This window comes from Ochotona princeps, chromosome 18, assembly GCF_030435755.1.
Source record: "Ochotona princeps isolate mOchPri1 chromosome 18, mOchPri1.hap1, whole genome shotgun sequence".
Lineage (NCBI taxonomy): Eukaryota > Metazoa > Chordata > Mammalia > Lagomorpha > Ochotonidae > Ochotona > Ochotona princeps.
Window position 1 is genome coordinate 39,448,438 of NC_080849.1, and position 25,637 is coordinate 39,474,074.

The 25,637-nt window shown below is 52.6% G+C and overlaps 1 protein-coding gene across 2 annotated transcripts in view; it reads right to left on the reverse strand.

Moving 5' to 3' along the window:
• Window positions 1–16,184: 16,184 nt before the first annotated feature.
• CABLES1 (Cdk5 and Abl enzyme substrate 1) overlaps window positions 16,185–25,637 on the reverse strand; it is a 94,208-nt gene continuing 84,755 nt past the window's right edge. For both annotated transcript variants that reach the window (XM_058676864.1, XM_004579709.3), the window contains 3 exons: window positions 21,071–21,177; window positions 19,522–19,729; window positions 16,185–17,066 (listed from right to left, as the gene is read on the reverse strand). In XM_058676864.1, coding sequence (XP_058532847.1) covers window positions 16,926–17,066; window positions 19,522–19,729; window positions 21,071–21,177 — 456 coding nt within the window. In that variant the 3' untranslated portion in view covers window positions 16,185–16,925. The remainder of the gene's footprint in view (window positions 17,067–19,521; window positions 19,730–21,070; window positions 21,178–25,637) is intronic.

Below are 25,637 nucleotides of genomic sequence, written 5' to 3' on the forward strand. Positions count from 1 at the left end.
CAGCGATTGGGACTCTTGGGTTCTCTAAGGGGTCCTTTGAATCTAGTCTGGGGAAAGCTGATCAAAAAGGTGAGGCTCTCAGTCTTCTGTCTTCTGTCTATCCTGGCCAGCCTCGCTGGGTTCAGGTTTTGTCTTTGAGCCCAAACCAGAAGGAGGCTGTGGTCGCTTGTATCCAAAGTAACCCCATCCCCCACTCCCACCCCAGTGGCATCCATGCTCCTGTGCATCTTCTCTTTTTTCTTTTTTAAAGATTTATTTCTATTGGAAAGGCAGATATATACAAAAAGAAGGAGATACAGAAAGATACTTCTATTGACTGATTCACTCAAGTAGACGCAACAGTTGGAGCTGAGCTGATCTGAAGCCAAGAACCAGGAACCTTTTCTGGGTCTTCCATGAGGGTGCAGGGTCCCAAGGCTTTGGGCCATCCTCCACTGCTCTCCCAGGCCACAAGCAGAGAACTGGATGGGAAGTAGAGCAGCTGGGACACAAACCGGTGACCCTACAGGATCCTAGCGGATGCAAGGCAAGAACATTAGTCACTAGGCTGTCGCGCTGGGCCCGCTCCCGTGTATCTTCTGTTTCATTCTGCTAAATATGGGCTGGCTCTGTGGCTTGCTTGTAGCCCACCACATCTGGAGGAAATGGTGCTGTGGGCTCTCAAGGCCAGGTCCAAAGAACCCTTGCAGCCTGCCTGGTTCTCCTGGCTGCTGTGGTGCAGAGACCAGGGCCAAGTGCTGCCCTGGAGGAGCTTGCTGAGCTCAGCTCTCAGAATAAGTCTGATGGAGGAGGCATTGTTAGCCTCAGAGAGCAACAGACACCAAGGTGGTGAGGGGTCTTCCCAAGGCCCATGGCTAGATGGTGGGCAGGTAAGGCCCTCTCATCTCGCAGCCCCCAACCTCTTATCTCCCACCATGTTCTGCCCTCCGCATTACTTGAGTGGGAGGTGGGGGAATGTGGGGTGGTGCCCAGAGGAGAAGGCTGGCAGAAGCGCAATTTCAGTGTAGAGCTTGGAAGTACTGTGTATGAACACCCAACACACAGCAAGCAAAGTACAGGTACCTCCCCTGTGTCATGTCACCCATTGTCCTTGCAAGACTCCCAATGGATGCCTTGGAGCTGGGTCTTGTGGTGGGGAGAGAGAAAGCATTGTAGCACTGCTGGTTAAGTTACCATTTGGTATGTCAGCGTCCTGTATCCCAGTGCCTGGTTTGAGTCCTGGCTCTTCCACTTTGGATCCAGCTCCCTGCTAATGCACCCAGCAAAGCAGTGGAAGAGATTGTTCCAGTGCTGGGGTTCCTGCCACCCATGTGGGAGACCTGGGTGGAGTTCTTGGCTTCTGGATTCAGCCTGGTCCCAGCCTTGGTAGTTGTGGGCAATTTGGGGTGAACCAGCAGATAGGAGGTCTTCGTGCCCACCTTTCAAATAAAACAAAAATGCACTAACATGGGCCTCTGCCAAGACATTTACCTAACTGAGCAGATTCCAAAGTCATTTTTTCACACCAATCTGCCCTGGCACCCTCTGCCAGGTCATTGAATTCTAGACAAACCTGGGGAGCCACGCCTCTCCAGGGCCACCAACCGCACCCTCACCCCGCTCAGCTGCCCTATTCCCTGAGAGCTGGGCAGCCAAGTGCTGGGCAGGCAGAGCCTCCGAAGGTTGCACAAGGCTCCCTGTGTTCTGGGAAACTTCAGAGGCCTCCAGGCCAGGCCGGGCCCCATGAACAGGGGCTTTCTTTGCTCCTGTTGTGAGCCGAGTTTGCATCAGTCCAGCCAACTGGCTGGCAGAGTTGGCCTTTGGTCAAACCAGCCCTGCTCACAGGCTTTCTGCTATGCCCTTGGGAAGCCACTGGAGAGGCACTGGCCAACCCTCTCCGGGGCAGTTAAGGATGAAATCCCATGGAAACCATTGCACAAGCAAAAAGGAACATTTGGGCCATTGAGTTCTTGCTCTCGGTGGGAAAGGCCCCGTTGGCCTGCAAAGGCAAGGCCTTTATGCCCACAGCAGGCTCAGGCCCAGCCTCCGGAAGAGTGGGGAAGCCCTTGGCAATCACAAGATCTTGTCCAGGGACCTGTGGCTGTGAGCCGGTGAATTTGCATGCTCAATAGAAGTGCAGTGGCCTGGGTAGAGAATGGGCCACCTTGGGTCCCAGCCCATGCTTTCCTGCTTCCTTTGGCAAATAAATGACTTCAGTTTTTCATGTATGTTCCCATTTCCTCACTCACTAAACACACGCAGGGCTACCCACTGTGGGGAGACTTGGCTGCAGTCTCTGTGTTTCTCTAACGGGCTAGCCTGCCACCCTGAGGAAGCCACAGCTACAGTGGCTGAGGCGAGGCCTGAGCTCCCATTGGGCTGGGCCAGCTGCAGGCACGGCCCACATGGAACTGTCCTTGTGGGATCACCCATGTTCTAGCTGGAGCAGCTCCTCCAGTGATTGCAAACACAGAACTAATAGATGCGAACTGAGATGGAACAGCTGAAAATGAGCTTCCTGGAGACAGCATTCACAGGCCCCCGGGTGTGCCCATGAAAGTGTGCATCTTAGAGGTTCTTAGCACATCTGCTGAGTCTGCCATCATCACTGCTTATTTCAAGACATTTTCTGCAGCCCTAAGAAAGCCCCATTCCCACTGCCGCTCCACATCCCTCTAGCGACCCAGACGGAGACAACCCAGTTACTTCAGTCTCTGTAGATTTGCTCATTATGTGGAACTTGTAGAGTTACACAGTAATCAAATTGCAGAATGTCACTCCTGCACCTATAAATGACATTTTTGTACTCTGTATTAGCTATCACAAATCAGGGAAAAACGTTGTTTTTTGGGGACTAGTTTCTTTCACTAAGCATAATGCTTTCCATCGGCATTCACTTATTTGCAAAAGACAGGCTTGCACAGGCTTCAGTTATATTCTCAAATGTCCGGTGCCAATGTCCCCTGTAATCCGGGGACTTTGGCTAAGCCCTGTTGGCACGGCAACCAGGCGTTGGCTGTGCTTGCAGGCACTAAGGGTCTGTCTGGCTCTCCCTCTGTGGGACAGGGGAGAGGGCAGATGGCCACCACTCTCAGGGGGCTCCACTCTGAGCTCCCAGCTCCCAGCCATTGTCCTCTTCTACCTGGGGGTCTTGAAGCTACAGCCGAGTCCAACTGTGTATTGTCAGATTCAGGACTGATTGGATACCTGCTCTAAGGATGGCACTTGCTCCCAGCAGAATACAGACACAGGAAGGGGGCACACTGGTAGCTCAGGTTCATGTACACATAGAATGTGAGTAAGGACACTAGGAGGCAGAGCACAGAGGCCTGGAGACCTGCCGCTCTCAAGGTCCCTGATTCTACCTGCTCTTATGCTAAAGGCCCAACAGGAACCTGACCCTGAGATGCTAGGCACCTGTGCAGGACACCCCCACACCTGGCCTAGCTCTCCAGCTTCATCATCTCAGACTCAGCACCTGCCAAGAAGGCCACGCTGTGGAGGGCTCTGATGCACAGACTGCTGGCCACTGCCCTCCAGGGACTGGCCCCTCCTCCTCAGTGGGAGTTGCCAAGGGCTGACACATTATACCATTTCAAAACTGGGGGCTTAAGTGGCAGAAATGTTCTATCTTATGGCCCTTGAGGCTGGAAGTTCAAATTCAAGGTGTCAGCAAGGTTGGGTCTTCATGGGAGCCATGAGGGAAGAGTGTTCCAGGCCTCTGTCCTGTATCTGTCACATTGCCTTCTGTCTATGCACATCAGTGTAAATTTCTTCTCCTTAAAACAAAAATTACTGGGGCTAGCACCATGGCTTAGTACACTAAGCCTCCCGTTGTAGCACCAGCATCCCATATGGGCACTGATTCATATCCCAGTTGCTCCACTTCCCATCCAGCTCCCTGCTTGTGGTCTGGGAAAGTAGCAGAGGATGGCCCAAAGTCTTGAGACCCTGCACCAGTGTAGGAGACCAGGAAGAAGATCCTGGCTTTGGATTGGCTCAGCTCCAGCCATTGCAGCTACTTGAGGAGTGAACCAGCAAATGGAAAATCTGTTTCCCCTTTCTCTTTGTAACTCTGCCTTTTAAATAAATAAATAAATAATACAAAAATGAAGAAGAATTATTTACTTGGGGAGGCAGAGAGAGAAAAATAGAGAAGGGGAGATTCTGTCTGCTGGTTCAGTTGCCCCAGTGCCCACCACGGCTGGGGTTGCTGGGTCAGGCCAAAGTCGAGAGCTGGGCACTCAGTCCAGGTCTCCTGAGTCGATGCCAGGATCTGCAGTACTTGAACCATCACCTGATGCCTCCCAGGTGTACATTAGCAGGAAGCTGGTTGGCAGCAGAGCAGCTGGGATCCCAACAAGGCACCCTGGTTTGGGACTTGAGGTCCCAAGCAGACACTTAACCATTTACACTTGCCTGCCTCGCTACTTAATGACAAGACTTTTGCCTTGGGCCTGGCATGGTAGCCTAGTGGCTAAAGCCCTTGCTTTGCACGTGGTGGGATCCCATATGGGCGCTGGGCTGCTCTGCTTCCCATCCAGTTTACTGCTTGTGGCCTGGGAAAGCAGTCAAGGATGGCTCAAAGCCTTGGGACCCTGCACCCATGTGGGAGACCGGGAAGAAGCTCCTGGCTTTGGATTGGCTCAGTTCTGGCCATTGAGGTCACTTGGAGAGTGAATCAGTGGATGGAAGATCTTCCTTTGTCTCTTTTCCTCTCCATCTGACTTTCCAATAAAAATTAATTAATTAATTAATTCAAAAACACCTTTGCCTTTTCCTAAGACAGGTCTCTCTGTAGGCTCCTATCATACCCTCCTTGCCTTCTTTTTGTCTCAAGGACATCATCCGAGCATGGGATCGCTAGCTTGCCTGCCTTCCAACCCTAGCCGCTTTCAGCTGCCCCTTCTGCAGCTGGTAGAACCTTCCATGCACAGCCACTTCCCTCGGGAGTCTGTATGCAGGGAGTGTGGGGGCTTTCAGTGCTACCTGATGGATTCAGGTGGTGGAAGGAGGGTCTTCCCAGGCAGAAACTAGGACATTGAGGGCAAGGACAAGCCAGGCATTCCTGCCCGTGGCTATGCCATCTGCAATGGGAGGGAGCCACTTTCTCCCCCTGGAGTGGGCTGGCCTTCTGATTCACTTTGGCCAGTAATGCAGTAAGAACAGCATTGCCAGTGTTGAGCTTAGGCCCTAAGAATCCATATACATTTCCGTTGCTTTCTTGAACTTCTGCTTTGACAACAACTGACTACTTAACCCAACAGTATTTCATTTACTTACTTTCATTTTATTTGAAAAATAGAGAGGCAGGAAGGGAGACAGAGATCTTCTGTTTACTGGCCTACTTCCCAAGCACCAGCAACGGCTGAGGCAGGGCCTGGCTGAAGCCAGGAAACAGTAGTTAATCCAAGTTTCCTACGTGGGTGGCAGGGACCCACCTATCCCGTCCCCCACGCCCCAGAGTGCCAACTGGCAGGAAGCTGAAATCGGAAATATGGCAGGACTAGCACTCTGATACAATATACAGACACCCCAAACAGCATCTTATCTGCTACAACAGCATCCATCTCCTGTAACCCAACCGTAGACAGACTTCTCCACACCTTCTTCTCAGCCAGGTCTTGTCCTTGACGTGCTAAGCCTAGTTTGGCAACGATTCTGCCAAGCCAGCTTAGAAAAAAAAATTCCCTTGGGTCTTGAGGCCTAACCAAGTTTCTCCTCTGAATTTTCCAGCCATTGACTGACTCTGTCACCTGCTCATTCGCTATAAATCCCCAGTTGCTTCTCACGTCTAGAGTTGCACTTCATCTTGTTCCTCTAATGCAATAGTCTCAGATGAGGGTTTCCCTGCCTGTTGAACTGTTTCCAGGGCAGCTTTTCATTTGACAGCTTTCCGCATGAGAACAAGCCTGGGTTGGGCTGCTGGAGGATGAGAGACCATACAGAGCAGAGCTAAATCCTTTCCAGACCGGCTAGCCCTCAGCTGCCTGCACACACACAAGTGAGCATGCGAGACGTCCATTCAGATTGATTCAGACCAACAGAGCTGCCCAGCCAACCCCTAGAACCTTGACAAATAATGAACGGCTGCTGGTTTACATCACTAAGATGTGGGGTGCTTTGCAGTACAGCATCTGTGGCAGCAGATGTCAGATACAGAGAGAACAGGGTGAGAGAAGCAGAGCGCAAGGGTGTCTGAAAGATGCCTCTGCCTGGGGCTGGCTCTTGGAGCAGGTGTGATGACAACACCAGGGACGCCTGCCTGCGTGCCACATCAGCGTCCTGCTCCATTGCAATCCCGGCTTTCTGCTAATGTGCATCCCGGGAGAAAGCAGATGCTGGCTCAAATACGTGGACCTCGGTTACCCAATGCAGGAGCCCCGGATGGAGTTCCCAGAGCCTGGCTTCAGCTTGGCCCCCAACCTTTGCGATTGCAGCCATCTGGGGAGTGAACTAGCAAATGGGAGCTCTCTTGGTATCAAATAAGTCAAAATGGAGAGCAGGGGGAAGATGCCCCCTCCCTGTGATCCGTGTGTCCTGCAGAGTGCCTATCTCATGGTGGCCACAGCATTAGCGAGGGACAGCTTTATCTACTTGGCTACTGTTCCCAGGTAGGGGAGGCAGTTCTCAGCAAGGGGCACTCCCTCTGTCACCAGGCAGCCACCAAGAGGTGACAGAGTGCCCTGGGGCAGGAAGGAACTGACTGACTTGGCTGGACATGCCAGCTGGGCAAAAAGGATGTCCTCTATTCCAAATTGCATCAGGTGAGCGCATGCAGGGCTGAGACCCTGAGCAGGCTGTAGGACTAGGCAGCCGGCTTCCTGGCTGGGCCCCGCCCCGTCCTAGGCCTCTGGTTCTCCCACGCAGCTTCTCTGGCCTGCTCAGCCCTTGAGATTTTTCTTAACTGTGGCAATCTATCCGTCTGTATATATCTATCTGTCTATCAAATACATATATTCACCCACTTTTAAGGGATGCTCCGTGGCATTACAGACAACCACAGTGTGTGCAGCCATTATCACCATCCCTTCCAGAACCTTCTCAGCACAACAAAAAGAAACCCCACACTCACTGAACAATAGATCTTTATTCCTTCCTTTCCTAGTCCCTGGGAGCTGCTGTTTCTTATTTCTTTAGATTTGTTTGTTTTGAATGGCAGAGTTGCAGTGAGGGAGAGAAAATCTTCCATTGTCTGATTAATTCCCCAGATGGCTACAACAGGCAGGCCTAGGGCAGGCTGCAGCAAGGAGCCAGGAGCTTCATCCAGGTCTCCCATGCGGATTTAAGGACTCAAGGCCTGGGCCATCCTCTGTCTCTTCCCCAAGCCATCAGTAGGGAGCTAGATTTGAAGTGGAGCAACCAAGATTTGAACCAATGTGCATACGAAATATTGGTACTTCACATGGTGACTGCATCCACTGTGCAACAGAGCCAGTCCCCACTTCCCTTGTTGTGTCCATGGATTTGCCTTTAGTAGAAGCTCCTTTCAGTGCTGCATACAGCATTTGTTCTTCATGTCTCTCAGCCCTTTATTCTTTTTTTAAGATTTATTTTAAAAATTTTATTGGAAAGTCAGATATACAGAGACGAGAAGAGACAGAAAGGGAGATCTGTCTGTTGATTCGCTCCCCAAGCGGCCGCAATGGCCAGACCTTAGCTGATCTGAAGCCAGGAGCCTGGAGCCTCTTCCGGGTCTCCCACATGGGTGTAGGGTCTCAAGGCTTTGGGCTGTCAACTGCATTCCCAGGCCACAAGCAGGGAGCTGGATGGGAAGCGGAGCTGCTGGGATTAGAACTGGCACCCATATGGGATCCCAGCATGTGCAGGGTGAGGACTTTGGCTGCTAGGCTACTGCACTGGACCCTCAGCCCTTTATTCTTAGTAGACATGGTATGTTTAGACACCTGAAAACCAGTGACTGGTGAGCTGAACCTTTTCTAATAGCCAACACCTGCTTCCTTTGACCTCTTGCAAAAGTTGGGCTGCATGATCTTGGCCTGGTGTGCTAACTTTTTTTTTTAAGATTTATTTATTTTTATTGGAAAGTCAGATATACAGAGAGGAGGAGAGACAGAGAAGATCTTTCATCTGATAATTTACTCTCCAGGTGGCTGCAAAACAGCTGGAGCTGAGCTGAGCTGAAGCCAGGAGCCAGGAGCTTCTTCTGGGTCTCCCACGCGGTTATAGGATCTTAAGGCCTTGGGCCGTCCTCAGCTGCTTTCCCAGGCCACAATCAGGGAGCCAGACGGGAAGTGGGGTCTCCAGGATTAGAACCAGCACCGGGGCCCGGTGTGGCGGCCTAGCAGATGGAGCATCCCAGTTCCATTCAAATTCTCGCCTTGAATGCGCCACGATTCCATTTGGCTGCCAGTTCTAATCCCAGCAGCCCCACGTTCCATCCAGCTTGCTGCTTGTGGCCTAGGAAACAGTCGAGGTTGACCCAAAGCCTTGGGTCCCCGCATCCGCGTGGGAGATCTGGAGGAAGTTCCTGGCTCCTGGCTTTGGATTGCCTTAGCACTGGTCATTGTGGTCACTTGGGGAGTGAATCATCAGACGGAAGATCTTCCTCTCTCTCTCTCTTCCTCCTCTCTGTATATGTGACTTTGCAATATAAATAAATAAATCTTAAAAAAAAAAAAAAAAGAACTGGCACTCATATGGGATCCTGGCTTGTGCAAGATGAAGACTTTAGCCAGTAGGCTACTACACCAGGCCCGCTCAACTTCTTCCCTTTGACCTATGGCTGGCTGGCAGCAGGATCAGTCTGGGTTCTGAAATAACTGTGTTAAGGGGCGGTCCAAACACCCTTTCCAGCCAGGCCCTGTGTCGCAGACGATGTTGGGCTGAGTGTCAGTGTATTCTCCAGGCTCTGCCCAGGATGAAGGCCCAGGTGTCGGGGTGCACAGACAAGCAGGCCAGGGGCTAGCAGCCCCACCCCAAGGAGCCAGGAGCTACCTCCATGCCCTCTGTGTGGGAAGCCTGCCTCAGGAGGGGCTCCACCTGACAGGTGCCCACAGAGCCAATTCTCCAAGTGTCACGGACATGGATGGGGGTCAAGGTGAGCTGCGGTGGCCACGGAACTTCCGGTTTATGGTGGTAACAACCTTCTCGCCACCAGGGAGTTAACTGGGATGCTCCATCTAGCTAGCACTTGGTGTCAGCATGTGGGGGTGGGAGTGGGTGGGAATGGGGGCTAAAGGAGGCAGCAAAGCATACAGCTGGTCTACAGGTGTGAGAGCTACCTAATGGAAGGATGCCTCCTCGGGCAATCTTCGTTCTGGTTCTGAGTTGCAACCAATGCTTCTGTGTGGGGACAAGAAAGGCCCAGGACCTCAGTGTGCTTCCTCCTCATCATGTCGTGGTACCGCATGTCCTGCCTTTGCTCCAGAGCCTTCCTCCTTAAGCACTGATCACTGTGGCTGTTGCTCACTCCAGTGGCTAAGTTCAGTAGCCTAAGTGTTTAGGATGAGCACATCCCTGACACCAAAAACTCAAACCCCCAAATGCTCCCAGAATCTGCAGTGTTCTGCTTGTTGCCATACCACCACCCGCGGACAAGTCCACCCTTGACGTCAGGGGAGGGGGTCATCATCAAAGTGCAAGTGCATTCACCTTGGGAGGCAGCAGGTGATGCTCAGGTAGTTAAGTTCCCTGGCACCTGCCTGGCAGACTCGGACTGAGCTGGCTCCGGGGTCCAGCCTGGTCCAGCTCCCCAGCTGCTGTGGACATGTGTAGAATGCACCAGTAGATGTGAGATCTGTGTCCCTGTCTCGCCCTCTCTGTCTTTTAAAAAAATTAAATAAATCGAAATGAAAAACGAAGTGCACCAAAAGAATTACATGGAATTAACTTCAGGTTGTGTGTATGAAGTGTATGTGAAGCACGAAGAAATTCTGAGTTTAGACCTGGGTCCATCTCCAAGTATCTTATTAGACACATGACAGTGTTCTGAAATCTGAAAACAAAAAACAAAAACACCCCTTAACTTCAAAACAGCTCTGGTCCCATGTATTGTGAAAAAGGATACTCAACTTGCTGTATTAGTAGTTCCTAGTTGCTAAGCACCTACTGGATGCACCATCTCATTCAGTCTCCCAGGACTGCTCTGCTGGGAGCCCTTGGGACCCCAGCAGGCAGGTCTCGTGCAGTCCCCTGGGCTCTGGAACTGTTTACTATCCCTTCTGCACCTGCCTTTTCTGGGGTCACTGCCTTGGGGCTCCCTGGGAGGTGCTACCAACAAACTGTCCATTCTGTTGCAGACCTGGGGCTCGTTGCATGCTCTTCCCAGAAAAACTGTCTGGCCCTGGCTTGCCTTGAAAACTACTGCTCTCCGACAGGCACAAACTAGGAGTGGGAGTTGGTGGGGATAGAGAAGGAAACACATTAGGGTTCCACCTGTGTCTTGTTTGTGTTTTGCAAATAAAATTGAAGATTTTTGCATGGGGAAAGCAGCTGTATCTGGCTTGGCCATTGGAATCTGGGCTTTCCTCCTGCTCATATCTTAGGATTGGCTCCTGCTCCAGGGTTACCTGCAGCCAGGAGGGCGGGGGTGTGGGCCACCAGTGCCCCAGTGGGCTGCTTCAGGGTCAGGTTCATGGTAGCCAAGCTGCCTTTTTTAGGGAGGTGGAGGGGAGAGGTTTGTGAACTTCTTGACCTTCCCCACTCAGAGTTTATGTTGTTTTGGGGGCAGGGGTGCTTTCTGCAGCTTGACTGCAGAAATACTTCGGAAGTACAGACATACCTGGATGATCCATGGTTGAAGAGACACTGTTCCCTACTCTGCTGATGAGGTGTGCTGCGCAGGCTCCTGGCAGACATTTGATGGCCCAAAAGATGGTGATGATTGAAGGGAGCTCAGTGGGCAGACTGCTTAAGAAAGGGTGGGTGGTAAGTCCACAGGGCAGCAGGGTCACTTGGTGGGATGGGGTCCTGGGCCAGGAGCACATGCCTGTGCCTGCTCCCCTCCAGTCCTCTGGTTTCTGGGCAGTGCTTCTCCTTCCAGAACCTGTAATCAACAGCAAAAGAGCAAGGCGGACTGCAGAAGCAGACCGTAAGATCTGAGTAGAAAATCCACTCCCAGGTGCAGCCATGAGCTCCACGGAGTGACTGCTGCGTGGTGGTTCATTCAACTCAGCCCACATTGATGTGAATTCTGTATGCCAGGCACTATGGCAGGGGCCTGGGGATACGGCAGTGGGAGCGGACAGGCAGGGGATGTTAATTCTAAACTCTGGGTTGAATAGAATGGGAGTCAGTTGCTGTGGAAGTGCCCCTCCATGACCGCTGGGGATCCATGCTCTGCAGGCGGAGGGGAACTGGAGTCTGTTTGTGGCCCTTGGGAGGCTGGGTCTCGGAACGTCTCAGATCCTCATCCCTGAGCCATTGTTTGGCTTGCACCAGAAGGTGTGGCCTTCCTTACCAGCTCCCTGTCTGCCCCAGGTATCCTAGGCTTACTCTTAGATCAACACTAATGTGCATTTCTTAGTCATACCCGTAGGAGGGACAGTGGCCAAGGAACATGCAGAGTGGTAGGGTAAGGAGAATCAGTGTCATGCAAGGTGCTCATGGGTAGAAGGCTGGTAGACATGACCACTGGCTGTATTACACCTCACTGTCCTCTTCTATTAACTTCCAAAAGGCCACGTTCTGCCAGCATGCTTAGAAGTGTCAGATCCAGGGGTCGCTCACCTGGGAGAGCATGCTGCCATACTGGTGATGGCACCAGTTCCCGGCCACTGCCATGGGGGGTGGGTGTCCTCTAGGGAAGCAGGTGGAGAAAGACACCTGACCCATCTTTTTGATGCCTCGATTTTGATCCAAGCTCGTTCAATCACACAGAACTGGGTTTGAATCTTGGTCACTTCCTAACTGTGTATGTTGAGAACATTAGCAAGCTTTCAGCACCCCAGTTTCCACATTTATGAAACAGGGCATAGAAGCCTAGCATTAGAGCTTGAAGGTTAAATGGCAGCCTGTACTTCCATGATCCAGCACAGGGTGGGGCATGGTACCTGCTCAGTGAACTCCATGTTTTCCCAGCAATAACCCCTTGTTGAACATCACACACAGGGGTTTATCTCCATAGTCAAGCTCACTTCTCTGGCTTCTTCCAACCCATTGAAGAGTCCTCATCATAGTCCTTCCAAGCACCTAGTTTGTTGGTTTGTTTCCTGGACTTCTCTCATGACACTGAACAATTGCTCTGTCTTGACCTGACTTGGTATCCCAAGCCAGGCTGGCTCATGAACACCAGTTCCCGACCCTGATGCCTTATGCAGGCCGGCAGGGAGTCCCTGAAGCATCCGTTCAGAGTTTCTGCATGGTTGGGGATTTCTCTATGAAACATCTGTGGGGCACATGGAGACAGTACCTTTCCCCATCCCATGGGACTCCCTCCAACACTTGGAAGCCCACAGAACTCAGTGTCAGATGCATCCAGAAATGCCAGCTTGTCCTCACTGCCAGTGCAGGCAAACTGCTCATTGTGATCAAGATCAAGGCTGAGTGAGAGGGCAGCCATGCCCTGGCAGTCCCAGTGGCTCTGGCTCCACCAGTGTGACTATGACCCTGGGCCTTAGAGCATCGGGGGCACAGGTGGCATCTGGGGACCAGCCTGTAAGACCACTGGTTGATCTTACTCACTAGAGTTCTATGCCTGTGGCCTGACACCTACTTATTAGCCTGTGCAGCCTGAAAACATTAGGTGGGAACAGCTGGCAAATACATACCAAGACCTCCACTCACGGATAGGGCTCACACTTTTTTTTTTTAATACTTCATTACTTACTTGAAAGAGTGATAGAGAGAGGAAGGGACAGAGATTGGTCTTCTGTATGCTGGTTCAGTTCCTAACAATGGCTAGGGATACGGCAAGCCTGGATTCAGGAGCCTGGAACTCCATTCGGGTCTCCTGTGTGGGTGGCAGGGACTCAAGCATTTGGACCACCCTCCACCACTTTCCCAGAGGTATCTACAGGGAGGTGGGTAGAAGTGGAGCAGCTGGGACTTGAACCTGTGCCGTAATGGAATGCAAGTATCACAAGTGGTAGCTTAGCTGACCATGCTGCCCCCTGGCACTGTTCTGATTGTTTTTCTGACATGAAAGCCATGTGGGTTTTCTTTGCGCCTTTCCCTAGCTGATCCAGCTGGAATCCTGACAAGTGGTACCTTTTCAAGGATGACTTTCTGTCCTAGGCTTGTCTAATCCGAACAGATGGCTCACTGGGTGCGGATGCAGACTGCTCCCTCTAACGGGCCATTCTGACCCTCCGTCCCACACTGAGGAGCAAGGAGGAGCTCCAGCCTGGGCCTGTAGTCCCTGTAGAACTGCTCTTTAGGATTCTGCCTGGGCATTTATGGGGAGGGACTCACTTGGGTAGCTTCCCTTCCTTCCTGAATTGCCTCTGTGTGTATGTGGAAGTGGCAAGTAAATGCTCCTTCCCCCTCGTTTTTCTTGTTTGCTTCTCTCTCTCTCCTTCCAGGCTGTGGTTGTATTACCAGAGGTCTCTTTCCCTTTGCTTTGTGGATAAAACACAACTCTGGGCTTGTCCCCTGGGTGTGGGACCCCTACCTGGGTGCCCAGCATTCCCTACCTAAACTTGCTGTGAACGGGCCGTGTCCATCTTGGTCCCTTCGCAGTCAGCTTGCCTGGGGAGCTGGCCTTCCTTGGCTCCCAGGGACCTCAGCCTCCAGCCTCTCCTCCCCTCCCCCACCACCCGCAGCCTGCAAAGGAGCATGGAGTTATCTGAGGCAGTCAGTGCTGGCAGAGGGCAGAGGGCTTGCTGGTGGGCCCTGGCCCGGAAGTGCCAGAGAGAGATAAGCAAGCCAATAGCAAGTGCACTCAACAGTGTGATGTGCTGGTGGGGGTGGGGCACGGAAGGGACAGGAAGGAACCCCGGCCTCCCTGGTCGCTAGTGGCTGGAGGCAGGCCAGTGTGGTGCAGTTATCCGTGGGGAGTCAGCTTCCACCCTATTTGGGAGCAGACAAGCTCAGGATGAAGCATATTTGCCTTTTGTCTGAATTTCCTGTTCTCACATAGATCTGTGGCTCCAGGGCTGGCGGGAGAGGTGTGGCTGGGCTGGCCAGGGCTCTGCTCCAGGGCAGCAGGTACAGAGCGGACAGGGCCTGAGCTGGGCACTGCTCCCAGACACCCACTTCCTCTCGCTGCTCTGCAGGCGGCATCAAACTTCCTGTTGGCTTAGCTCTGTCTGTTCCCCCCCTCCCCCAACTCTTCCCTCCCACCTTGCACCCTCAATCAGGGCTGACAGAGGAGGCACCCTCTCTCCCCCTGCCCGGGCCATGCAGAACCACCTTGTGAGGGCCTGAGGAATAGCGATTAGGCAATAGTCATGCCTGAGAAGGGGAGGCTGTGGGGTAGTATTAACAGAGGGCAGGGCTGGAGGTCAGAGAGCAAAGCCTCAGAATCTTCTGGAACTGGACTGCCGAGTTGCCTTCTGGCCACACAGGCTCGGGCTTCCTCCTTGATGCCTTGCCAAAGCTCAAGGCTGGGCAAGTGTTTGGAATGTACTGTGTCACCCGGGCGGCGCTGGGAGTGACCTGCACTCCTCATCCTCCACCCTTTAACTTTCCTTTTCATCTTTCTTGGCCTCCAGAAACAGATCTTGTGATGGACACACAAAATGCAGCCTCCTGCCCACATGCCTGGTTCCTAGCCCCTACTAAGCAAGTCTGCTCACTCAACAACACATACACAAGCTACAATAAAATTTGTAGTCAAAGTGAATCTGAAAAGCAACTAGTTAGGGCCTGGAGCGGTAGCCTAGTGGCTAAAGACCTTGCCTTGCAAGCACTGGGATCCCATACGGACACGTTAGTATCCTGGCTGTTCCACTTCCCTTCCAGCTCCTTGCTTGTGGCCTGGGAAAGCAGTCAAGGATGGCTCAAAGCCTTGGAACCCTGCACTCATGTGGGAGACCCGGAAGAAGCTTCTGGTTTCGGATTGGCTCAGTTCTGGTTGTTGTGGCCACTTGGGGTGTGAACCAGCAGATGGAAGATCTTTCTGTCTCTCCTTTTCTCTATAAATCTAACTTTCCAAGGAAAACAAATATAAATCTTGAAAAAAAAACTAATCAGCCAGCTTCCTGAATCCATCTCATAAGCATTAAAAGACCTATCAGCCTGATATTTAAGGCACAGGGAGGATTCAGGCTTCTTCCCTTCTACCTCGAGGCTGGTGGCCTATGTCGTTGTCCATCGGACACCCCCTTGAGTGTGGCAGGAGCTCACTGGGCCATCTTAGTACCAGATCTGCAGCTCAGATGGAGGCTTAAACATTCTGGCTTATGGACCTGGCATTGCCGCCTGCAACGCTGGCACCCAGAGCAGAGCACCTGTTCCAGGGTTTGAGTTCTCACCGCTCTCTCCAATCCAGCTTCCTGCTACGGTGCCTGGGAATACAACAGGGAATGGCCAAAGTGCTTGGGCCACTGCCTTCCATGTAGAAGATCAGCATGGAATGTCTGGCTCGAGCCCGGCCCCTCCCCCGGCCATGACTATTTGGGAAGTGAACTAGCAGCAGAAGACAGCTCACTGTGTCTCTCCCATTGTCTCATTCCTTCAAACACATAAATCAATCTTTAAGACATTTGGTTTAGAAACAGTAGCAGCCTCTTAAATATTGGCAGACCTAACTTTTGATCAGCCACAGACATTGTATTAATCTGGTTGCCACCACGGTGTGCAGACTATATTAAGCTCTACTAAAGGAAGCCATCTGTGCTCGGTTCCTCTGTCCACCTTCTGCCAGGGGGCTGATGACCAGCTCGGAATCTGGTGCATGTGGCACCCGGGGATGATGGAGGCAGACCAGTTAGCAAGGGAAGGCCAAGGTGATGGACTGTACACCCACACATGCACGTGCACATAGAAAACAGAAAAGATTTTAATTCTTTCTCTCATTTTTTTTTAACATGGCCATGGGCTTTTTTTTTTAGCAAGACCACCCAGCTGTCACCTGTGTCTTGTGGCAGCGAGATGATGACATGATGATGTGCCCCAGTTCAGGTCCTCCCAGCCAGCGTCAGTTCCAGTGTAAGTCCAGCCCTGGGCGGGACAGGGCTGGGGTCGTGGGTGGGAGTCGTGGGAACAAGCAGGGCCGCTGTCTTCTGCGTCAACCCCGCCTCTGTTTCAAATGTTCGCGTGAGCCTTGACGCCCCAGCCCTGCGTCTGACTTTTTTTTTTATCAAATACTTTTCTCTGTTTATATAGGCAGATATGTAGCACGATCAATGTGCTTCTTACGCACTCTAACATAGAGCACAGAAACCCAGCCTGTGGAGCACAGCCGAAGGGGCGTGGGCCACGCAGGTACGCATGGTGGCCCCTAGCAAAAAGGCACAGGGGTCATGGCCCAGGCCCAGCACGTGTCTTGGTCCCACAGGAGCACTGAACGAGGGCTGGCGGAATTGAGGATCTGGTACTGAGTAATCAATCTCCAGAAATGTCTAGAAGTGACTGCACAAGCTCTACCTGGCTTACGCTGGCTCTGAGCATTTGGGCAGCTATGGCGACATCTCTTTCGGACCCTCACATGCCACCATGGAAAGCATGCTTCCGGCGGCTGATACAAAAACAGGCTGGCACAGTCTTGCCATTCCGGAGGAATCTCTTTTCTCAAAGTTTCCCCAACCCCACCCCAAGTTCTCCAAGTTCTCCCTCATGCTCCATGTAGAACAGTCTGGAGAGACCACACTCTCAGAGTGTGTGTCTCTGGGAAACATCTGGCTGGGCCTCTGCTGTCCCCAGCACTGGTCGCCTCATGCATCCCGGGTAGTAATCAGGGCGCGGCTCCCTTCTCCCTGGAAGGCTTCCGGCATGGCTGGCGGCGAGGAAGCAGTGAGTCCTATTTTTTGTATCTCCAGGACTTGAGGGCTGCTCGGTTGAGCTCAGAGGTGGTGATCCCTGGCCCTCCCTGGGGCCCTGTGCTAGGAGTTCTGGATCAGGCGTCTGTAGTGCGGCATGACTTCGTGCTCTGGCAAATGAAGTGCAAATTCCAAGGCCACCAACACCGGGAACTCAAAGGCAATCAGCTCCCGCCTATTCAGCCGGAACCTTTCTTCCAGTTTCTGCACCAAATAAAAGAAAATGAGAAGCCACCTTAGCCTGGCCGTCAACATCTTAGGCTCCCCCTGCAACTGAAGAGTTCACTTTTTTTTTCAGCCCGCTGGCAGGCCTTGGTCTAATTTCTGGTGCTGGAATAGGCCAGCAAACTTGGAGGCACTGACTGGGCACTGACCTGAGGCTCTAGGGGCTGGGAAGGGGTCAGGAAGCCCATGATCAGGCAGCAACATCTGGTGGGGGCCAGAGAGAAAATGGGGGTGTGGCAGAGGGGGGCAAAACACCAGGGAGCCTCACTGGACAACCCAGGTGCCAGGACAGCCAGCTCTCAAAGACTCTGCCTCCCAGCACTGCCATGGCGGCCATCAAGTCAGTTCCAGAAGGGCACAATCCTATTCTAGCCATGGCACCCACAATGGGGCATGATGTTGGTCAGTGCTTTCTGCCACCTGTCCTGAGGGCCTGCCATCTGCCCAGAGCCACACACAACTCACACAGCTACATTTAATCCTTTTGGCTAGCTCCCAAGGTTGATGTCAGTCTCCATTTTATCATTTTATGAGGAAAGACCTAGGCTCCAGGAGGTCACTTGGTCCAAGGCCACCTGGGCAGGAAATAGCAGTTACGGCGATGCCAACCTCTCTGGAACTTCAGCTGCAGCATTCCCTCCAAACTCTGCAGGCTGAGGTGAAGCTACACAGCAGAGCCAGTCAGCTGCAGCCTAACAGCCACACGGTAGCTCAGAGCAGGGAGAGTAGGTCATGGGCAGTCCAGTACTTTCATCTTAGGTGCAGGACCTGGTCCTGGATGGGTCACTCTGCTTCCAGTGGGTCTCATAGGGGCTGAGGGTCCAGTGGCTTGCCACCTGTCCCTGCCAGCATGTGTGGTTAGCAGTGGAGGAGAGTGGGTTGAGAGTGGCAGAGAAGGCCTCTGCTTTGGCTTAAGTGGAGTTTTTGGCTGAATTAACAAGATTTCACTCACATAGCAGGTATTGACTGTGCTAAAATGATAATGGGGAAGAGATCTTCCATCAGGCTTATGACTGATGCAAGCTGGCCCGCCAAGCCCTCATTTTTATCACGCTCTGTACTAATGCCATCCGCTTTTGCTGTGTGGTACATGTACAGAACGTCACTTGCAAGCTTTATTAACACAGCTGCTCTTTGAGATCCATGGGAGACTGGCTCCAGGATCCCCATCGGAAACTAAAATGTAAGGATGCGCCACTCTCTTCTCTACAATGGGAAGATGGCTGGCCAAGTGAGAACACATGGGCCATCGTGCAACCTGTGTGCTTGGTTTCTTGAGGCTTTCACATTGTGGGCCCTTGCTGATCAGGAAGGCCCCTGCCAGGGTTGGCTGATTCCTCCGCATAACTGTCACCCTCCCAAATGCAACGCAACCAATGCAGGTATCATATCCCAAGACACCTTTTTCTTCTGGACTTACACTTCAGGCCATTTCTCCACTTGCCCCTAATCAACACAGGGCTAAGCACCAGATGATGAGGGATGACCCCCAGACCCTAGAGCCTGCTGAAAAGAATTAGAGCAGCTACTCCCCAGTCTGTGTCATCTACTCCTTCCAAGGTAATCAACCTGGAGGTTTCTGCCCACAGCCCTGATCAAACCTGCTGTGTGCCCACACGGCCCCACACTCTGCTGCTTATGGACTGAATAGGTACCCGGGACATTCCCATGTGGACATTTGGTATCAGGGAGTAAGGCTTTGAGAGCTGAGGTCAGGAAGGTGCAGCCCTCAGACGGAACTGATGCTTGCCTCTCTCAGGAGCAGGGCCTGCTGTCAGTCCAGTACATCAACCTTGGGCTTCCCAGCTTTCAGCAGTGACAAGGGGATTTCTACTGACTGTGCTGCCCAGGCCACAGGGTTCTGTTTGAACTAGGGGACTCCTCTAGGGTGTTCTGAGTCAACCATCTACCTTTTCAATAGCAGTTGTCTCCTGATGAGCTTCTATAAAAGGATCGATTTTTTGATATATTGTTTGCATCATCTTTTAAAATGGCTATTCCTATTTCTGCCCAAGGAGATCAGAGTTCCCTTGCTTTCTGTTGAGGCTCTGCCTTCAATGAAAGGTATGTGTCATCCAGTAAGCCCGCATGCTTCTCTGAGGCGGCAACGTGGCAGCAGGATGCTCACAGGCTACATGGCCCACAAGCTCCTTGCCTCATGGTGGCTTCCATGGGGCGGGGAATGATGTCACCTCCATGGCATCTGGAAATGGACCCTTACGGTCCAAACTGGGGCCCTCTGGTCAGCCCCGTCTATTCAAGGCCAGCCCCGTCTATTCAAGGCCAGCCCGAGACACCTGCTGCAGGATGGATGATGCCCAGACACCTCCTGGGTGGGCTGACCAACCAGGTCCTGCAGAGAGCAGGACCCTGACGGCAGACTGGGGTGGGGAGTACACCAGCTCTGATGGCCATTGGAATGCAGGCCACTTACATCGATCAAATGCTTGACTTCATGCTTCTTGAGGTCACTCCCAATCTTGGCCGCCAGCAGCACACAGGCTCCAGCACACAGCTTCCGGTTCTGCTTGTTCAGCTTGCCCCGCAGGGCTAGCTTCTCAAAGTAGACAAAGGCCATGGCCACTGTGGGCTCCTCAAAGCCACAGTCCTCCTGGGCTAGCTTGCGCATCTCACGCTTCAGGCTGGGGAAGACAGGAAGGAGGACATCATTTTCAGGGGACTCAAAGGAAAAGAAGCCCTCGCTCAAAAGTGGCCGTCTCTCTCCTCCTCCTCCCTGGGGGAGGCGATGTGGGATATGACGACAGACTCCCCTGGCACATGCGTGTTAATATCATGTGTGGGGAGCAGACTTCAGAGTAGTGGCTGCAGAGCCTCATCATCCCAGCCTGCGCTTCCACCATCACCACCTCTGGGAAGACAGTAGGCAGGCAGCAGGCCAGGCCGCAGGGTGATCACCAAGGCCCCAGCGAACAGGACATAGGACGCACAGGGATCCCAGACAATGCCAATGGCTGTTTGGAAGTAGAGGTGATGCTTTGAGTACTTGGGAGACCTGGATTGAGTCCTAGGCTTCTGGCTTCAAGCCTTGCCCAGCCCTGGCCACTGCAAGCATTTAGGTAATGAATCAGCAGAAGGGACCACTTGCTGGCTTCCTCTTTCTTTCTTCTTCCCTAATAACCATAGCCATAAAGGGGCCATAACCCTGAAACTGGGAGTAGAGCTGCCCAAAGAGAGAGACATGATTACTCCAGAAAATGAACTAAGTCCTCTTGCCATGATCACTTAGGTTCCTTACCTAGGGAGGAAAGGAGCTAGGCGGCAAGCACAGCAGGCAGTGTCCTTAGGAAAGCTGCCCAGCAAATGGGCAAACTGAATGCTCCACTTTTCCTCAAACATTGTTGATTCTTTGGCTCATTAGAGTGTGCATCAAATCAGTGCAAGGGAACATGGTGGCAGAAATGCTGGCACATCTGCCGACATGGTGCTGGGGTGGCATCCATTGAGACACACACACACAATCGCCGCTTACAGAAACAACAACACAAGGTGGCTCCCTTCTGGCTCGGTGGGGCCGGCTGTCCCAGCGTTTGGCCGGCGCTTGTGGGCATCCACACAGTGGATCCAATTGGCTGCAAGGGTGACTGCAGCTGCTTGAAGATAGGGCTTGGCTCTTACCTCTGGGAAGACAACTACGTGTAAAGTCATCTCACAGCCTGATGCCAGTTCGCTTTTGCTTCAAAATGAAACCACCACCAAAAAAAAAAAAATCTATTTTTTCATTTTCTTTGAAAGGGAGGAAGGAGAGGTCTTCCTTCTGCTGGTTCATTCTCCAAAAGCCCCTAACAATCAGGGCTAGCCCAAAGCCAAAGCCAGGAGGCTGGAACTCTATCTGGGTCTCCTATGTGGGTGGTCTCTTTCTGTTGGACATGACCATGGTCCAGCAATGGTATAAAGCAGGAGCTGAGGGCATGTGGGGTTCAGACTAGTGGGGCAAAGTGACGGAAGGTAGTGGCTTTCCATACCTCCTTATCTTGCTGAGTGTTAGCTTAATGTGTGGAAACTTCTCCTTGAAGGTCTCGTTCATGTCCTTCTTGAGATCTGAGGGCTTCACGTAGTCTATAACTGTGGTCTGCAACAGATCAGGCAATACAGGGTACACTTACATAGGTCACAGGTCATGATGACATGCCAGAGTGGGCAGTGTATGAAACCATCTGACAGTGGAAAAACACAGATTAGAGCCCCGGCTGAGCCCGGGAGCCTCAAAGAGACAGTGGCCTCCAGGAGGCCAATGGAGATCAATTGCCACTGTCATGAAGACGAGGGGACATTTAGGCAAAGTGGCCATCAGCAGTCAGAGGCCAGGGGGTTTGTCTTGCACTAGCTGTGTCAGCTTGCTGTCCATGCAGGGCAGTGTGTAGAGCCACAGGACTAGGACCTGCTCAGGCCTGAGCCCGAGCTATCCGGCACCCCTGGCAGGTTCCCTGGCTCTGGGAGACCCATTTCATTGCCTCCAATCTGGCAGTTCATCTGTGAAAAATGAAAGCAGTCACAGTGCCAATGTCACCCAGCCATACAGAGAACGTGACAAGTGGTCTGTCTGCAGCTTGGTACACAGCAAGTGCTCAATAAATGCTAGCTATGGTTTTAAACAAACTTTCAAAACCGATAAAACATACCCACCATCAACTTCACTGTCTGACCACGTCCAGTTCCACGGCACTGCTGTGCGGCCATCACCAGCAGCCACCTCTCTAACTCTTGGTCTTGTCAAACATAAACTCAGTTGCCACGGCATGAGAATGCCCGCTTCCTCCCTCCCACCAGTGCTGATGGCTTGGTTGGGCCTGTAGCCCTGGGAGGACTTAGGACTCGATTGTGTTTCAGAGATACTGTCTGCTCCTGACGGCGTGGGTTTCTGTTCCCCCAGCCTGGACGCACAGTGCTCCCACTGTGGGGCCCTCAGCCCCACCGCCCCCCAGCAGGCCTTCACCCTGGTCTGACAGATGAGGGGTTCTATTTCCCCTGCCTCCTCTGTTTGCAGTAGCAGCTCACTCCCTCTCCTGCCTTGCTGTGTTGCTGCTTCTCTGAGCTGTGGTTCAGCAGCTAGCAGCCAGAGATCCTTGGGTTTAAACCCTGGCTAGAGGAGCTGGTGTAGATGTCTATGGAGCTAATCCTCTGCTTGTGGCGCCAATGTCTCATCTGGGCATTGGTCCAGTCCTAGCTGCTCCACTTCCCATCCAGCTCCCTGCTTGTGGCCTGGGAAAGCAATAGAGGACAGCCATTGGGCCCCTGCACCCATGTGGGAGAACCAGAAGTTGTTCCTGGCTCCTGATCAGCTCAGCTCTGGCTGTTGCAGCCACTTGGGGAGTCAACCAGCAGATAGAAGACCTTCTCTTTCTCTCTCTCTCTCTCTCTCTCTCTCTCTTTCTCTCTCCAAAATCTGTCTTTCAAACAAAAATAAATACATCTTTAAAAAATTAAATCCTGGCTCAGCTACACAGTTCTTGGGCAGCTTCATACAAACTGCAAAAATGCCTGCTGCCTCAGTTGCTACCTCCAGCTGCTGCAAGCTGGTCCGTGTCTTACACTCAGCTGCCTGGAACACACAATTGGGACAGCTGAGTGGGCAGTGCCCAGAGTGACAACTGGCTTCCAGACTACCCCGGGGCCAGCTACGCCTCTTGTGCAAAGGCTGCCCAAATGCAGGCCAGACCTTAAAGAATTCAGGGCCACCCTTCCAGCAGGTGCCAGAGGGTACACCAGCCCCCCTCCCTGTCACTCTGGGGAAGAGCAGGTGCATGATTCTGACACAGTCCTGTCTGTCTTGGGGACACCTTGTGAGGATCCTTAGGGGCTGGGCCTCCAGCCACACTAAGAGGTCGGTGTGCTTTATGGGATAGGCCATGAGCTGAAGAGGCAGCAGTACCAGGAGACTGGGTTGCCGGTACAGGAGCACCATAGGACCTGAGCATGCATTCTTTCCAGCTTAGGAGAGAATGAATTCAATGTGGCATCATGCTTGTTTGAGTTCACCTACTTGTCTAATGGAGTGAGTTACAGAATTGCGATGCCCAGGTTTCATGAGCAGCCATTAATATAAATCACAGAACTCATGAAACAGGCTTGGCTCCCTCCTGGTGCAGGACAGTCAGAGCCATCCTGGTGTTCAATGCCTCCAAGTCCCAGGCTGTGGAATTTCCCATTAGGGTCTGCAGCTGCAGCCAACAGCCAGGCTGGGCTCTAGGATGGGTGACGCCCTCAGTCCCTTGACGCTGATGCAGCAGCTGGGGCAAGAGGTTACTCCAGGGCTCTCTGTCCAGCTGCACAGGGGTAGACCCATAGGGAGGACACAGACTGTGGGCCAGGAAGCAGCCTGCCCAGCACAGGCAGGAAGCAGAGCTGGGAATGCCTGGGGTGGGGCAGGGGCTCACGAACCCTTTCTGAGATTTGAAGGAAAAGATGACCACAGGTTGGCCACCTAATCGTGTATGGAGGAGACTAGATACCTGGCAATCTTGCTTTCTATGTATATACGGCTCTGACCCAGAGAAGCAGGGTCTCTTTGGTAACTGGGCTCCAGTGCAGCCCACAGTACTATAGCACCACAGCACCAGCTAAAGTATCCTAAGGTATCCCAGGGTGGGGGTTAGGAGGACAGCAGGTGGTGCATACACTTCAATAGCATTCCCAAAACACAGCAGGGGCTTGGACCTCACAGCTCCCTGCTCTGAGCCCAAAAGAACTGACAGTAAAAATGTTCCTACTGTGGGACCCTGTGCCCCTGCCTCCTTCACCTGCCCACTCTCTTCTCTCCTGGCCCAGGACTGTTCCTCAGCAGCTCGGAGGACCTGTGGCCTGGTGGTGGACACTGCCTGTTCTATTTTGGGCCAGGGAGCCCTCCCCTGCCTCATTCAGCACACGTTCCCCTACCCCCAGGCAGATGTGTTCTAGTGGAGCAGGGGGTCAGCTTGGGCTACTTCACTCCCAGAAGCCTGGTGGAGACCCCAGGTGTACAGTTGCATGGAAATGGCTCTGGGCAGCTCCTGCCAGCACTGGCAGCCACAGTAACACAAGTGCTGTTCATTGGCGTGGCCAGCTCAGCTGGGCACGGGGAAGCAGCTGTTCCTGCCTGTTCAGGTAATTATGCAGCTCTTGGCCCACCACTCAATCCGCCTAACCAGCAACAGATGGGCAGTGCAGCTGCTGCACGCATTGAATCCTTTTCCTGAAGAGGTCAGGAAGTCACAGGGACACTGTGGGAAGGAGCAGGGACCCACGTGGCTCAGAGCTGCATGTGCGGCCATCTCTAGCCACCAGATTCCAAATGCTCAATCCTGGACTGTCTCCCTCCCTCCCTTGAGGGGAATGAGTTTTGCTTCAATTTCATTCTCCGAAACACAATGGTTTGCAAATGCAGAGCAACCAATCAAAGTTGCTTCATGGTTGCAGCTATAGGTTCATGCCACCCCAAATGGCTTGATGTGAGGCACCTGTGGGAGTATCTCCTGAGCGCTACAACACTGTTGCAGCTGTGTCAGAACCCACTTATGGATGCTGGGTGAACCGGCCCAGAGCTCACACATAGACAGATAGTGTTGATGTCAACATTTTTTTTTTTTAATGGAAAAGGCAGATTTATAGAGAGCAGGAGAGGCAGAGAAGGATCTTCCATCCACTGGTTCACTCCCAAAATGGCCACAATGATCAGAGCTGAGCTGATCTGAAGCCAGGAGCTTCCTCCGGGTCTCCCACATGGGCGCAGGGTCCCAAGGGTTTGAGCCATCCTCTACAGCTCTCCCAGGCCACAAGCAGAAAGCTGAGTGGAAAGTGGAGCAGCTGGGACATACATTGACACTCACATGTGATCCCAGCGCTTGAGGTGGGAGGACTAGCCAATTGAGCAATTGTGCCAGGCGCATGGGGATGCTTCTAAATGCATGCTTCTCCTAACAGCAGTCACTGGGCATGAAATGAAAACAGTGCAGGAGACGTCATATTTAAAAACCATGACGTGAGACTCAAGCTGGTGGAATAGGGTAAAGACACATTTAAACAGAGAATCATTAACCAGGATGAAGCAGAGAGGGCACATTCCAGAAAATAGGAGAGGACAGAATGACAGCAGAGGGGTACCTGAGACTGACAGACACAGGAAAGCAGCGGACACAATGGTGTGGTATTGCAGTGACCAACCACAGCGGATTCAGTGAGTAGTGATCTGAACTGCATCAGCAGCTGGAACTCCACCAGCAACAAGGTGGGAAGGGGCGTTCACCAGGAGCTCAGCGGGTGAACCCAGAAAAAGAACTGCCTATCTGCTGGTCTGTTTGATTTGACAAGGAGTAGAGACAGAGCGGCAGATCCCAGATGGGTGGTGCAGGTGCAAGGTGGATTTTATAGCCCAGTCCACCCCTAGAGCTGAATTGGGCACTATTTTGTGTAGGGAGGCAAAAGCTATGCTCAGGACTGCACATGCAATGAACTTGGTGAGAACTCACTGAGCTCAGTGCATTGTACTGGTCCCACTGGGAAAATGATACCAACTTTGGCATCAGACGATCAAAATAGGTCCATGTGGCTCCCAGA